At 43.6% G+C, this 16669-nt stretch overlaps 1 protein-coding gene across 1 annotated transcript in view; it reads right to left on the bottom strand.

Annotated features, from left to right (window-relative positions):
- The window catches only part of LOC111157078 (vesicular, overexpressed in cancer, prosurvival protein 1), a 113459-nt gene extending 97131 nt beyond the window's left edge, over positions 1–16328 (bottom strand). The window contains exon 1 of the mRNA XM_022518303.1: positions 16084–16328. Within this exon, the coding sequence (XP_022374011.1) occupies positions 16084–16137 (54 nt within the window). The 5' untranslated portion in view covers positions 16138–16328. The remainder of the gene's footprint in view (positions 1–16083) is intronic.
- Positions 16329–16669: the final 341 nt, after the last annotated feature.

Genomic DNA, 16669 nt, shown 5'->3' with positions numbered 1-16669 from the left:
AGTGTAAAAAGTTAAACACAAAAATATTAAAAATAACTATAGTTACAATAGTGCAGTAATAGCCAAACAACATAAAAAGAAGTGTGACATCAATAACACAAAATGTGTTTGGGCAGGGAGCAGAAGTGTAGTTTTTGTAGCAACTACAGGTACATTTATGGCTTAGACTTTAAGGTGTTTCATGTGAGCCTCCTGACAACCACAGTGCAAAATCCTATACTAGATACACAAAAAATTAAGAGAAGTGATTCAGAATGATTCAGAACACACCCCCAAAAATCATCAAATCACAAAGGAAGACCACAGAAAGGAGGAAAGGAACAAAAACTACAATAAAGTCAGGAAATGATGAACCAAACAACAAGAAAAAGTTCTTACCTATCAATAACAACTTTAAATGTAAATGGATTAAATTCTCCTATCAAAAAATAGAGAGTGCCTGAATAGATTTTGGGGAAAAAAAAAATAACCCAACTATATGCTGCATACAAGAGACTCACTTAAGCTTTGAAGGCACACACATGCTCAAAGTAAAGGGATGGAAAAAGACATTCCATAAAAATGGTAACCAAAAGAGAGCATGGGTGGCTATACTTATATCAGACAAAAGATACTTTAAATCATAAACTGTCAAAAGAGAGAAAGAAGACCATTCATATAAAGATAATATTCACCATGAAGCTATTAGAGCTATAAATACACATGCACTCAACATCAAAGTATGTAAATATATAAAGCTAACACTGACAGATCTGAAGAAGAAAATAGATAACAATATAATATAATACTCAGAGACTCCAGTCTTTATAAGAGGCATATACGGTACTGCCCATCAAGAGGAGAATAACAGACATTCTTCTCAAGTGCAAATGGAACATCCTGCAAAATAGATTCATGTTATTTCACAAAACAAGTCTCAACAAATTCAACCAGATAAAAATCATTTCAAGGTTAGATTTATTTTTTTAAAGATTTTACATATTTATTTATTTGACACATAGAGAGAGAGAGAGAGAATACAAGTAGGCATGGCAGCAGGTAGAGGGAAAGGGAGAAGCAGGCTCCCCACAGAGCAGGGAGCGCAATGTGGGGCTCAATCCCAGGACCCTGCCAAAGGCAGAAACTTAACCGAATGAGCCAGTCAGGTGCCCCAAAGTTAGATTTAAATGTAAGATCTGAAACCACAAAATTCCTAGAAGAAAATATTGGTCTTGGCAATTATTTTTTTAATATGAAAGGCACCAAGAGCACAGGTGACAAAAGCAAAAAGAAACAAGTGGGACATTATCTTACTTTAAAAACTTTTACACAGCAAAGGGAACAATCAATAAAATGAAAAGGCAATCTATGGAATGGAAAAAATATCTGCAAACCATATTATCTAATAAGGGGTTAATATGTAAAATATAAAGGAACTCATGTAATTCAATAACAAAAGAAACAAATTACCCAATTAAAAAATGGGCAAAGTATCTGAATTGACATTTTTCCAAAGAAGATATACTAAGGACCAACAGGTACATGAAAAAATCCTCAAAAAAAAAAATCCTCAATGTCACCATTCAGGACAGGATATCAAAATCACAATGAGATATCACCTCATACCTATTAGGATGGCTACTATCTATCAAAAACATGAGATAACAACTGTTGGCGAGGATGTGAAGAAAAGGGAACTGTTGTACACCGTTCATGATAATATAAATTGGCACACCTGTTATGGATAACACATGGAGGTGCCTCAAAAATTAAAAATAGAACTACCACATCATCCAGCAACCTCACTTCTGGGTATACACCCAAAAGAAATAAACTCACTATCTTGAAGAGATATCTGAACTCTCGTGTTCACTGCATTACTCACAACAGCTAAGGAAACAACCTAAGTGTCAATGGGTGAATGGATTTTTTAAAAAAGCTTTTATTTATAAAAAAATATAATATTATTCATCCTTTAAAAAGAAAAAAAATGGGGCACCTGGGTGGCTCAGTGGGTTAAAGCCTCTGCCTTCGGCTCAGGTCATGATCCCAGCATCCTGGGATCGAGTCCCGCATCGGGCTCTCTGCTCCGCAGGGAGCCTGCTTCCTTCTCTCTCTGCCTACTTGCGATCTCTGTCAAATAAATAAATTAAAAAAAAAAAAAAAAAGAAAGAAAGAAAAAAAATTCAGCCATTTTCACAATATGAATGAACCTGGAGGACGTTACATTAAGTGAAACAAACCAGACACATAAAAACAAATACTACATTATTTCAATTATATGTGGAATCAAAAAAAGTCAAACTCACAAAAGCAGAGAATAGAATAATAGTTGTCAAGGATTGGGAGAAGAGGAAAATGGGGAAATGTTGTTCAAAGGGTACAAAAATTCAGTTATGCACGATTCATAAGGTCTGGACAGCTAATGTGCAGCGTGGTAACTAGTTAATAAAACTGTGTTGTAGACTTGAAATTTGCTGAGAGAGTTTATCTTAAGTGTTCCCACAACATATACACAAAAGATAATTATATGAGGTGATGGATGTGTTAATTAGCTTGATTGTGGTAATCTTTTTATAATGTATACCTACATCAAAACATCACATTTTACACCTTAAATATGTAAAACATTTGGCAAGTATACCTCAGGAAAGCTGGGGAAAAAAAAAGAGAGTAAAGGAAAATCTGAAATTATCCAAATTTTAAAAACCAGTGTTTGGCATGTAGTAAGCCAACTATTAAGTTACTGCTAGCTATCACACCATCACCATCTTTTTTTTTTTTTTTTCAGTAGTTCCAAGTTTTTATTTAAATTCCAGTTAGTTAATATATAGTGTAATATCAGTTTCAATGGTAGAATTTAATGATTTATCACTTACATATAATACTCAGTCCTCATCAAAAGTGCCCTCCTTAATGCTTATAACCCATTTAACCCATCCCCCCATCCACCTCCCCTCCAGCAACCCATCATTTGTTCTCAAGAGTAGAGTCTATTTCATGATTTGCCTCTTTCTCTTTTCCCCCTATGTTCATCTGTTTCATTTCTTAAATTCCACATGAGTGAAATCATATGGTATTTTTCTTTCTCTGACTGACCTATTTAACTTAGCATAATACACTCTAGCTCCATCCATGTCTTTGCAAATGGCAAGATTCTATTTTTTTGTAACTAAGTAATATGCCAGTGTGTGTGTGTGTGTGTGTGCGCGCGCGCGCGCACACACACACACACACACACATCTTCTTTTCAGTCGATGGACATTTGGGCTCTTTCCATAACTCAGGGTATGCTGCTATAATCATTGGGGAGTATGTGCCCTTCAAATCAGATTTTTGTACCCTCTAGATAAAACCTAGTAGTGCAACTGCTGGGTCATAGGGTAGCTCTATTTTTAACTTTTTGAGGAACCTCCATACTGTTTTCCAGAATGGCTGTACCAGTTTGGATTCCCACTAACAGTGTAAGAGGTTCCCCTTTCTCCACATCCACACCAACGTCTGTTCTCTCCTGTGTTGTTAATTTAGCAATTCTGACATGTATGAGGTGATATCTCATTGTAGTTTTGATCTGTACTTCCCTGAGGATGAGTGATAGTAGCATCTTTTCATGTGTCTGTTAGCTATCTGCGTGTCTTCTTTGGAAAAATGTCTATTCATATTCTGCCCCCCATTTCTTAACTAGGCTATTTGTTTTTTGGGCATCATCAGCATCTTTTATAAATAGAGAGGTTGGAAAAATGAAATAATAGAGAGTCTAAAAAATACTCACATGCAAGATGTTTCCCAAAAGTACCTTAAAAAATTCAACAGAGGAATGAATCCCACCTGGTCGTGATGGATAATCCTTTTAATGCTGTTGGATCCTATTAGCTGGGATCTTGTTGAGAATCTTGGCATCTATATTCACCAGGGATATTGGTTTGTAATTCTCCTTTTTGATGGGGTCTATGCCTGGTTTGGGGATCAGGGTAATGCTGGCCTCATAGAGCTGTTTTGGAAGTTTTCCTTCTGTTTCTATTTTTTGAAACAACTTCAGAAGAATAGGTATTATTTCTTCTTTAAATGTTTAGTAAAATTCCCGTGGGAAGCCATCTGGCCCTGGACTTTCATTTTTTGGGAGGTTTTTGATGACTGCTTCAATTTCATTATGGTATTTGGTCTATTCAGATTATCTACTTCTTCCTCTGTCAGTCTTGGTAGTTGGTAAGTTTCCAGGAAGGCACCCACTTCTTCTTGCTTAATTTGTTGGCATACAGTTGCTGATAATAATTTCTAATAATTGTTTCTATTTCTTTGGTGTTAGTCATGATCTCTCCCCTTCCATTCATGATTTCATTAATTTGGGTCCTTTCTCTTTTCTTTTGGGTAAGTCTGGCCAGTGGTTTATCAATCTTATTAATTCTTAAATTAAGAATTCAGAATCCTATGCCTTTTGACTGGAGAATTTAGTCTATTTACATTCAAAGTAATTATTGATAGGTATATACTTATTGCCAGTTTATTACTTGTTTTGTGGTTGTTTTTGTAGTTCTTCTATAATTCCTTTCTTTGCTTGCTCTCTTCCTCTTGGGTTTGATAGCTTTCTTTAGTGATTTGCCTGGATTCCTTTCTCTTTATTTTTTTTGTATATCTATTATAGGTTTTTGATTTGTGGTTACTGTTAGGGTGATATTTAACATCCTGTACATACAGCAATTTATATTAGATTGATGGTGGTCAATTAAGTTTGAACCCATTCTAAAAGCATTAAATCTTTGCCCCCACCCACATTTTATGTATGTCATACTTCACATACTTTTATTTTGCGAGTCCTTGACTGATTTTTGTAGTTCTAATTGATTCTATTGCTTTTGTGTCCTAACCTCCGCACTGGTTTTACAAGTGATCAATCTGCTCCTTTTTTTATGTTTTTATGTACCTGTGAAATTTTTTTCCTTCTGCAATTTTCTTACTCCTGATTATGGCCTTTCCTGTCCACTTAAAGCATTCCTTTTAACATTTCTTATAAGGCTGGTTTAGTGGTAATGAACTCTTTTAGTTTTTGTTTGTCTGGTAAATTCTATCTCTTCTATTCTGAATGATAGTTTTGCTAGACAGAATGTTCTAGGTTACAGGTTTTTTTCCTTTCAGCACTTTGAATATAGCATGCCACTTGCTTCAGGCTTGCAAAGCTTCTGCTGAAAAACCAGCTAATAGCTTTAGAAGGTTTCCCTTGTATGCAGCTGTCTTCCTTTTTCTTGGTGCTTTTAAAATTCTTTATCACTACTTTTTGCCGTTTTAATTACAATGTCTTGGTGTGGACCTCCTTGGGTTGATTTTGTTGAGGGCTCTCTGTGCCTCCTGAATCTGGATGTCTGTTTCCTTTTCTAGATTAGGGAAGTTTTCAGCTATTATTTCCTCAAATAAATTTTCTCCCCCAATTTCTCCCTTCTCTTTCTGGGATTGCTATAATGTGAATATTATTAAGCTTGATGATGTTGCTGAGTTCCCTTAACCTAGTCTCATTCTTTATTATCCTTTTTTTTTCTTTTTGTTGTTCAACTAGATTGCTTTCCACTACTCTGTCTTCCAACTTGCTGTCTGTTCTTCTGCTTCCTCTGGTCTATGATTTACTCTCTCTAGTGTGTTTTTAATTTCAGTTACTCAGTTCTTCATCTCTAATTGGTTCTTTAAAAATAGAAGTAGAAAACATTAAAAAAAAAATCAGAGATGAAATTTCTATCAGGAATATTGCTTTATCTCCATTTTATTTAGTTCTCTTGTGATTTGGTCCTGTTCTTTCATTTGGGTCATATTCCTCTCCTTCTTTTGTCTAACCCTCTGTGTTTGTTTCAATGTATTAGGAAAGTCATTTATGTCTCTTGATCTTAAAAGTACTGGCCTTACAGAGAATAGGTCCTATAGTGCTCGATAGTGCAATGTTTCCGCTTCACCAGAACCTGGCACTTCAAGGAGTATCCCCTGCATGTGCTGCATGCACCTTACTCCTGTGGTTGAGCCATGTTTGCCTTCAGTTCACCTAGTTACAATGGCTCTCTACCTATTGTGGATGGTATCTGGTCACTGCATCATTAAGGGGTCAGTCTGGGGCCACAGTGGGCTTGTAGTTCTGTCAGACCAGATGCCTGTCCTCGGCCCATTTGCCAGGGCTGCAGTCACATCTAACTGCAGTGTGCTCTCCCTGAGTTGTTCCCCTGAAAGGCTTTCACTGGTGGGCAGGGCCTGCAGTTAGACCAGGTGTCTTCCCCAGTCCATCTCTTGGGGTTGCAGTGACTACAGCGCTCTCTCTTTGTGCTGCTCCCTGTGAAGTTTTTGTTGGTGGGTGGGACTGGCAGTCAGACTGAATGTGTGACCCCAGCCTACTGCTGGGGCTGCAGTGGGACTGTTGTGTATGGTTATCTTCTCCTCTTGATCTTAAAAGCACTGGCCTTATGACTCCCCTGAGAGGAGTCACTTTGGAGTGCTGTTGGCCACTGCTGGGGCTGACTAAAGAATGAGAAGCCTCTGGAGCTGCTTTAGATAGACTCCTGCCTAGTGGGGCTGGTTGGACAGGGAAGTCTGCAGGAGAATGTGGGGGTGCAGGCCACATGGTGTTAGTAAGATGCATGCTGGTCTTCTTGCAGGATGAGACATGGAGCTGCTTTGGAGGGACTTCTGCCAAGTGGGGCTAGTTGGATGCGACAAGTCCATAGGAGAACATGGGGGCAGGGCATGTAGTATTAGCAAGGCCTATGCAGCTGCTTACTGGTACTGCTTGAAGGAGGAGATCTGACGAGCTGCTTTGATGGGACTTCTGTCAGGTAGGGTGGGTTGGAAGGGGCAAATTCAAAGGAGAGCACAAGGTAGTACCCATGGTGTTAACAAGCTATATGGAGAGTGTTCAAGCTGATCCTTGCAGGTGTCTGGGTATTTAGCCCAGGCAGGGGGCGGTTGTGAGAAATGGCTTCTGCCAACTCTTTTAATCTTAGAGAAAAGTCTCACTGACTATAAAAACTCATAAAGTTAAGCCCCTCTGCTTTCAAAGTCAAATGTTATGGGGAGTCATCTTCCCAGTGCAGGTCCCCTGTGTCTGGGGTACCTGGTGTGGGGTGTGTTCCTGTTCCTTCCATGCTCCAGGCTCCATGGTACTCCTCCAATTTATGGTTCATCTCACTGGATAGTTTGGATCCTGACTGACCAGGACCCTGCCCTTCCTACCATTTCTCAATGTGGCTTCTCTAAGATTTATTGTGGGGTGTCTGTTCTTCCAGTCTTCGGTTCATTTTCTGGGTTAGTTACACCAGTGTGGCTATTACTAGGTGTATCTGTTGTATGAGGTGAACTTAGGATCCTCCTACTCTGCCATCTTCCCAGACTCCTTGCCAACCCCTTTAGTCTCACAGGAGTAGTATGACTCCTGTCCAGAAGGCAGTCTCCAAGGGCAGCCATTCCCCACAGAGATGATTATGAGGCAGCCTGAGAAGCCACCACAGTGATAGCCCCAAACACCCAACTCAGGGGACCAGCGTGCCCAGGAGTCTTAATTTTGAAGACCAGTTCCTTTCCTGCAAGGAAGTGGAAAAAGCATCAAGTGCATCAGGTAACCTGTGGTCTCAATTCCATGATGACAGAAACCTTTTCTCTATCTGTGATTTGTCCTCCTGTGCAACTCAGGAAAATTGGAAATAAACATCAACTTCCACAGGGCTGAGTACCACATATTTTCACTCCTCCTACCAAGAACTCAAAGCGTGAAACAGACTTACTAATAAATCTTCACTTCAACCCAGCACAGCGAGTTGTGGCACACACTCACTCACTCACTCCACTGACCATCTATCTCAGCAGGGCTTTGGACTGCACAGGTTAGTTTCCCACAGAATAACCTTGTATGCAATGTGTTAATGGACTGTAAAAAAACTTCACTAACAGTGACTTAGCCACAATATTTATGTTAAGCAGTAGTTTTTTCAACCTTGTATTAGGCAAAATAATGCCTCTTCTTCCCTTCAAAGATGTCCACCAACTAATGTCTGAAACCTGTATGTCACCTTACATGGCCAAAAGACTTTGCAGATGTGATTAAGTTGAGGATCTTGAGATGGAGAGATTATCCTGGCTAATTTGGGTAGGTACCATCTATTCTATTCACAAGAGCCTTTATAAGGGACACAAGGAGGCAGAAGTGAGAGAAATTTGAACATACTATTCTTTGAAGATGAAAGAAGGGACCAGCAGTCATGGAACGGAGGCAAACTTTAGAAACTGAAAAGGCAAGGAAACAGAGTCTGCAGTAGAGCCTCCAGTAGGAATACAGCCCAGCAGTCCTGCTGATGCTCTAATTTTAGTGAATCCAATGTAAGACTTCTGATCTCCAGAACCTCAAGATAGTAAGTTTGTGTTGTTTTCAGCCATTGAGTTTGAGCTAATATGTTACAGCAATAACAGAAAACTAATACAAACCTCATAGCAAGTTCTTTTTCCTTAGCACAATATCCTCACTCTCTTTTCCCAATGGCTCAATTTATGGGGATCTGCCCCATACCCTCCAATTTTCTTCATCTTCCAATCCATGAACCCCCTTCTAATTTTATACCTTCCAGACTGACCCTAAATTAGCCATTTTAACAATAACCTCCAAGAATTCTCATGCTCCTGACATACTACCATGGTCCCAGCACCAATCCCAACTCTAGTAGCTACCTTCTCATTCCTCAGCTCCCTTGCCATTCAGAGGCAAGTCAGGACACTTGGCTGTATCCATAGGACTATTAGAAATGTTCATTTAAATCTCAGCCAGCAATGTTCTGCAACGAACAGGTATACACCATCTAAGTGGCCCTTCCCACAACACCTCTCTCAGACCTTTGCCATTACTTAAAGTTCAGATCCTTTCCAACTCGCCTTCTTGGATTACTTTAACAACAACAACAAGATATCTCACCCAGTTGTCCCACTAAACCTAAAATATTTCTACACCTTTCCCCTTGCTCACCTCCTCATTTCCCGACTCAAACCACATTCTCTTTCCTGAGGTAAACCTCTACATCCAGGCTCCTGATCTCATTCCACACCCCCTCTTCCCACATCTGCTAAACCTTTTGGAACCAAGGTCCCCTAAGAGCTCAAGGTCTAACAGGTTCACAGATCACAAACGGGCAATTAAAATACCTCAGCGAGGAGGTCCTGAAAGTGGCTTGCCCAGCTCTGGCACTTACCTCATACCCGAGGGGACAATTAGCATGGTCTTCCTAGACATCACCTGATCATCTTCAACTATGGTGGGAGTTCAAATGGAAAAGTAAGAGGGAAGGGAAACAACGAGACATCATGTGGTGCCTTTGGGGACCCGTAGCAAACAGTTTAGTCTGGCTGGGCTGACTGCAGACTGTCGTCTCATCATCAGAAGCACTGTGCATCTGTTAAAAAATAAAGATGCCTGGGGCCTGCCTAGAGACAATGTTCACAATCTGCTGATCCAGCCTACACAGAGTTGTCTCAAGTGGGGGATTTTCCCATGGCCTCCCTCAACACTAAGGCACTTGTCTTTCTATAGGTGAATCAACTGAGTCGATGAGAGCTTGAGTAATTTACTCAAAGACTACCAGCCCATACACAAAGAGTTGAGATTCTACAACACATGGTCGTGTCATCATCTGTTATGGTCTGAATGTTCACGTCCCCTCAAAATCCGTATGTTGAAACCCTGATGCCTGATGTGGTGGTCTAGAGCCCCTGGGAGGTGTTTACCTCACAAGGCCCTCGTGAATGGGATTCGTGCTCCTCTAAAAGGGATCCCACAGAGACCCCTTGCCCTTTCCACCAACTGAGGACCCAGCTAGAAGGTGCTTCACTACGAGTCAGGAAGAGGACCCTCACTAGGATTCAGCCATGCTGGAGCCTTGATCTTGGACTCCTCAGCCTCTGGAGCCATAAGAAATAAATTTCTTTGTTTATACCAGTAGGTGGTATTTTGTTAGAGCAGGCCAAATGGACTGAGACATCCAAGCAGATGCTGACAAGTTTAACAAGATGACATGAAGAATGTAATGTGAAATATAATTAGAATAAATATACAGTCCTCAATTTCAGTTTTTAAAATTATAATAAATTATAATAAACATCTCCACAACTGTTGTGAGGATTTGTGGGTGACCAGGAGCCCATATTAAAAAGATTGAAGTGTCACTGAAAAGTCAATGTGAATCTCTTGGCTTATCTTATCTGCATATGACAAGGTCCACACTAGGGCTGTGATAGAGCCAGTCAGTCACACCTATAGAACAGTGTGTCCTTATTGTTCAAGTAAGTCACAGTGGGGAAGAGATAAGAGGCAAGCCAAAGGCTTCATGACAAAATATACTCACTACTGAACTCTCTCCTTCTAAAGCAGTACACCAACAACCCAGCCCACTTTAGTATGCGACATCTTTGACGACAGGATCACAGGAGAGTACAACAGATACCACAGGAACGGACAGCAAAATGACCTTGTAGATCTCACAAAGATGCAGTAGCTCATGAAGCCTATGGAAGGGACAAAAGAATGTGGCAGCTAAATCACTAATAATGACCAAAGGAGAAGGATATGAATAAAAAAGATCAGGAGAAGCTAGAGGTGGGAATTGGAGGGAAGGGTTGATTACTAGAATATATAATTCTGAGGGAAAAAAAGACAAAAAACTTTATGATCATGCCTCTAATTTCCAATGTCGAGTGAAGACTATCCTATTATTCATCATAGATTTTTGTCAGAAAAATTAATCTCTCTCCCACCCCCAAAATGGATTCATAATTACAAAAATACTTAGATAAAATTAACTCATTTTTATAACTTGGGCTTTGCTTTTTCTCCCACTATTAACCACAAAATTTTGGCCCTTGTTTTAAGCGGATTAGTTTTGACTTTTTCTAGGACCAATCAGTGAGAATTTCTTGAGTCTGACAGAGTGACAGAGTTTTCAAAAGGGCAGCTGTGAGGATGGTGAGAGGATTCAAAACCACGTCCTTGGAGAAATGACAGAAGGGAATGAACCTTGAGAAGAACACAGTGGGGACTATAATAGCTGTGTTCAAACACTGAGGGGTTGACACTGTGATTCTATTTCTTCTACAAGGCCCAAGAATGTAGAACTAGAGCCAGGTAAAAACAACACAGTCATTTCTCCTCAATATAACAGAAAACTTAAACTACTAAGATTGTCCAAAAAAACAGATGCATTGTTTTGAGAGATTTTAAGTTTCCATCACTGCAGGTGTTCAAACAGATTAGAGCTAAATCCGAATACAGGTGCTCGCAGCTAAACAATGACCTTCCCCTCTCCTACTGTAGATCCACTCAGCTCCTTCACCCATGATCATTACCCACTAATCTGTTTACTCATTCAAATATTTACGGAGTCCTGTTCTGTGGCAGGTCCTGTTCTAGGAGCTGGGGATATTTCGGTTAACAAAATGGAGCAAACTTTTGCCCCTGTAATGTAAATCCCATCATATTTTAGAGGTAACAGATACAGAGAAGGGAAGGAATTGGTCTGAGCAGGGAGGCTGGGAGGGGACTTGGGCTGGGACTTATACAGGGTGTCAATGAGGGTGACATGGGAGAGGCCTCATCAGGAAGAGATGACAAAAACGAGTTCTAGGAAAATGAGCTGTCATCCTACGGCTAGATAATCAGGTGACCACTAGCCTAATCCATGTACTTCTGGACTCACTTCCCCCCAGCTGGCCTTTATAGCTGTGCACAAAAGAGCAAGGGCCAGTTAGAGCCCCAAGTCTGGCCTTCCTCACATACCTGGAGCCAGGCTTTCCCTACTTCAGAGCAAGTGCTTGCCACTGGGTTCACTTATCAGGGCCAGCTCTCATCCATCAGCACCCGCCTCCCGTGGGCCTCTAGAGGAAACAAACTCCCCACAGTCTTCTTTTTCATTCAAATTGCACGTTGCTCAGATTCCAAAAGCTCTACAAAGTGGGAGGGCTGAAAAGGTTAATGTCAGAGAATTGGGACCCAAGGGCTACCACAACTGCTGGGCATTCCAGGGCACAAGAAACATGTGGCAAGGAACAAACAAAAAAACCTTAAACACGACTTGGTTCTAATCTCGAGCCTCCCAGGCATCAAAATACATAGGACGTTAGAGAAACACTCAGTAATCCTCTTATTTTCCTTAGTTTCAAAAGACAATGTTCACTTTTCAACCCTCTCTCTCTAGGAGAAGACCTCTCCTTTTTTTTTTAGCCTAAGAAGGGGTTGTTCTTCCGTGGCAACGACTTTGAAACACAAGGAGCAGCTTCCCTTAAAGGCTTCCAGTTTGGGGTGCCAGGGGAGAAACAGAAAGATCTTGATGCCAGTCCCTCCAGTAGAGTAACCCAGCAGAGTTCATTCCCCCAGTGAACAGATCCACAGAACACCCAGCACTTGCCCTGGGCAGCGTTGTATTAAATAGTACACTGCATGTTTCTAGGCTCATTTCGGAGACCTTGGAACAAACACGACTAAGTATATTATAAAAGTGTCAACAACCTGACCTCCAGAAAGTGACTGCAATAACTATATCTAGAAAATGAGGCACTCTGATAAAAAGCCCCTGAGAGGCCCATACCGCTAGAGCCTACTTACTCCCCAGGTTCAACTAAAGCACAATCAGACTTGAAACTTTTTTTTTTCCTCTGGTTTCTAAGGTGCCACTGCAGCTCCATGAAGGCCGCTGGGAATGACTTTCCTGGGGCTACCAGGAGACAGTCTAGCATTTTCAGTCTTTCTGGAGGCACTGTCCTCGGGGCCTCACAGGAGCCAGTGAGCAGAAGAGAAGCAGAGAACTTTGGAATTTTATTACCCAAAAAGGCTTTGGGGTTCCCTGATTCTGTGACCACATTCATGACCTGGGTGCCTGGGACCTAAGCAGCTGGCAGAGTGACAGTGGGGGGAGGAGGGGGTTAGGGAGATGAAATGAGAGCCCTCATCTGCTTTTCCTGCAATTCATAGGAAACTCTGAGATACCTGAAAGGAAAGGTCACTTCACTAATGAGCTCCTAAGAAGCCTCCCTGGGGAAGAGGTGGTGCTCTCAACAACCTGTTCCTACTTTAAAGCCCTCTCTAGGCTTTAGGGTGAGCACACAACCAAATTTCCTGAGACAGTCCTGTGGATTGATGTCTGCTGAGCGGGCCCAGTTACTAAGAGCTCCTGACTTCATTCTCCCAAGTGTCACAGCTTGGACGCTAGATTACATGGGTCCCCTAAGGAAGTGTTACTGAACTCTAGAGCATATTTTGCTGGTTCACCTGCTTCATGGAACACAGATCTCTCCAAGCCCACCCCTGGCTTCAGGACACCCTATGTGCAAATTCTTTCCACGTCTCTGTGGTGTCCAGCAGTGGGAGAACCAGTAGCGCAGCACGGGGAGGCGGAGGCCAGCTGCCTGGGTTTCTATCTCAAGTCCCTCACATTTCACAGCAGCTGAGACTGTGGACAAGTTCTTTATAACATCTTCCCTTTGAAATAAAATGGCGAAAGAAGTCATTGCTAAGTTAATATTTGTAATCAGTTAATACTTGTAAAGTGATTACTTAGACCAGTACCTGAAACAGGATAAGCACTCTATAAATGTGTGATAAGTAAAAAACAAACATGCAGCCTTTATGTCTAACGGGTAGGTGAATTTCTATAAAGGGATGGGGGGAGGGGGAGCCCTTTTCAAAACAGTTTCCAGTTGCCCTCCCTACTCAAGGACTTCTTGCTGACATAAATAAAACCTCCCTGCCTGGTCCTGGGTGGTGCTGGCTAGGAACAGAGTGCTGCAGGGCTGGAATGGAATGACCACTGCTAGGAGGATGCCCTTTTTCCCCAGCAGCATATAATCAACTACAGTTAAACCCGTTCAAGCAGAACAAAGAAACAGAGGCAACTCTCCTGGGTTGCCGTTGGCGGTCAGAAGTCCCCAAATATTTCCATCAGTAGGTGGTTTTATGTGCTTAACGTGCAGAGAACTCTTTACCTCCTCACATATCTGGCAAATGTGACTGCACACTTACGTATGTGATTCAGGACTTCGAGCATCAAAGGTTGGCTCTGACAACAGCCAATTTTAGATGAAATTCAGAGCAACCAATTTAAGATGAAAACATCTCAGTACCTATCTCATGCATAAAATTCCATGTGACGAACTATTTAAAAAAAAATCTTACTTCCTCAGAGAGACACCTCTCCCCCAGAGACAAATCAGGTATTTAGCATAATCATCTCATGAAAGTGGGCTATACCACACCATCGTACTGAAAGCAGAAATTACCGATCACCTAGATATTTGACTTTGAGAACATCAGCTTAGTCATTTCGTTTTCACTGTTGTCACAGTTCTGCCTTTCATATCATTTCAACCTTTCAGACATGATTTGAACACTCTATTAAGATGAGAAATTCCTTTAGAAAGGAAGGTTCTTTGGAAAGCACTGGGTCCCTGAAGCAGTCTCAGCTACATAACAGGACACAGCACCACACACACTAAAGACCAGGGAGAGGCAGGAAAATGGAACGCTAGATAATTTTATCAAAAGCTGATTTGAAAAGGTGGCTGGGAGGCGGGCACTGCATGCATTAAGTACAGATTCATTGGTGTTTAGGGAAACAGCCCTTTCAGATTCACTTCCCCCTTGTTCTGTTTGGTGAGTCACAGAGATTGATACCTAAGGTTTTAAGATTCTCAACAAATGCAAAGAATGCCAAGTGCACCACACAAAAATACTAAATAAGAAACCACAGAACAAAAACGTGGGCACCTGGGTGGCTCCGTCAGTTAACCACCAGCCTTCATTCAGCTCAGTTTTAGCTCCCCCATAGGGCTCCCTGCTCAAAGGGACGTCGGCTTCTCCCTCTCCCTTTGCCCCTACCCCTGCTAGGGCACTTGCTCTCTCTCTCTCTCTCTCTCAAATAAATAAATAATCTTAAGGAAAAAAAAACAAAAAGTCTGCCTGGAGCAAGAAGCTTTTCGAAACATCAACCTTACTTTCGAGTGCTAAGAAGACGTTCCCATCCAATATTTCCTAATAATCATCTTTTAATCAACTAAGAAAACCAAGTCATTTCCAGCACAGATACCCAACTATTAAAGTTTTACAGGCCTCTAAAATAGAAAACACAGAAAGGAGTGTAAATATTCATCACCCATTCACTCTGATTTCATTAATTTAATGCAAATTTCCTTCAAAGTAACGAAGATGAGCAGGGAATTGGACAAACCCTAATTCAGACTCCACACCCCAGGACCCTACTAGCTCACATTTTTAAAAACCCGCTTTAGAAAAAAGGGGGAGCCCCCCCCATCAGGGGGCGCAACTTCCCAGCCCCGGGGCAGGGCGGGATGGGTTGGAGCGACGGCAGGAGCTTTTTCACCGGGCGCTGCCACTGCCAGTGGCTTCAACAAGTTCCCTCTCTAGGCTTCCAGAAAATCACGCCCAACACCCAAACTCTCCGCGGAATTTTTCTCTCCAAACTGAAGACCGTGCGCTTCATTTTCACACGCAGCAATGCTTCCTCCCGCTCTTCGCGGCTACTTCCCTGGTATTCCGTGACATTTTCCCACAACTACGAGTCCGCGCGTTCGCACCTCCGCCCTCCAGCCCACTCCAACCTTGAACCGCACGCGGCCTGGACTCTGCGCCTGCGCCGCTCCCGGGACCACCGCCCCCTCCCGCCGCCGCGCGGAACCCCCTCCTTCCCGCCCTCCTCGAGGGAACTTGGGGTACAACGCATAAAGGTCACTCCTGAGTCCTCCAGACCGCCGCGACGAGCGAGAGAAAAAAGCCAGCCCGGAGCGCGGGAGAAGGGGTGTGGGGAAGCGTAGGCGGTCCTGGGTGGGGAACGGGAGGGGAGGCCAGGGGGGAGCCCGGGGCGGGGGGGGGGGGGCCGGATGGGACCGTGTCACCAGGTTCCCCACACATTCAGCAGCCGGACTTATGCAGGTCCGCGAGCCTGTGGCTCTCCGCCGCTCGACCTCTCGGGTTCTCCCGGACGGTCTTTCGGGGGCGTCCCGGCACTGCACCCCGCTCAGCCCCCGGCATTGTTCGCGCTCCGCTAGCGCGTCTGAGAGGCGCCCGGGGAAGCGCGGCCCGGCCTCGGCCCCTACCTCCACGAGCAGCCCAAGCAGCAGCGCCGCCACCCTCCGGGGCAGGCGGCTCATGGCTCCGCGTCCTCTCCGGGTGTGCCCTGCTATCAGGTGGCAGGCGCGAGTCGGCAGCGGCACGTCCCCCGTGGGCCGGGCGAGAGGGCGGGGGGCGGGGCGGGGGTTCGGACCCCGGGCCAGCCGGAGTTGGGGGCGCTGGGCGGCTGGCGCTTGCGAAGCCGAGACGTGCAGCGCCGCCCTGGCTGGTCTCCGCCCGACGCTCCGCCCCCCGGCTCGCGCGCGCTCCCGGCACGCCCGCTTGGGCACGCGCCCGCGGGTACCGCGATCCCAGCCCCGGCGGGTAACGCTGCTGCTGGGCGCCCGGGTGCGCAACGCCTGGATGCGCCCGCCGGCAGCGGGGATAGGGCTTGCGGGGCCAGGCGGGTGGGAGAGGAGCTGTCAGGTGTCTCCTCCCTCGATAGAGACCGTCCTGTCACGCTCGAACAGACCCAGGGAGGTTTTGAACAGAAGCCAAGTCTTCGCGTGGTGAAGCTTGTTTCGGAGGGAGGTGGCTGTAGAGGAACCTGTCGCTCCGTCTTGCGTCCTGGGC

This window comes from Enhydra lutris, unplaced genomic scaffold, assembly GCF_002288905.1.
Source record: "Enhydra lutris kenyoni isolate GAN:26980312 unplaced genomic scaffold, ASM228890v2 scaffoldscaffold51, whole genome shotgun sequence".
In the NCBI taxonomy this organism is placed as follows: domain Eukaryota; kingdom Metazoa; phylum Chordata; class Mammalia; order Carnivora; family Mustelidae; genus Enhydra; species Enhydra lutris.
This window is presented reverse-complemented; position numbering and strand designations above follow the sequence as displayed.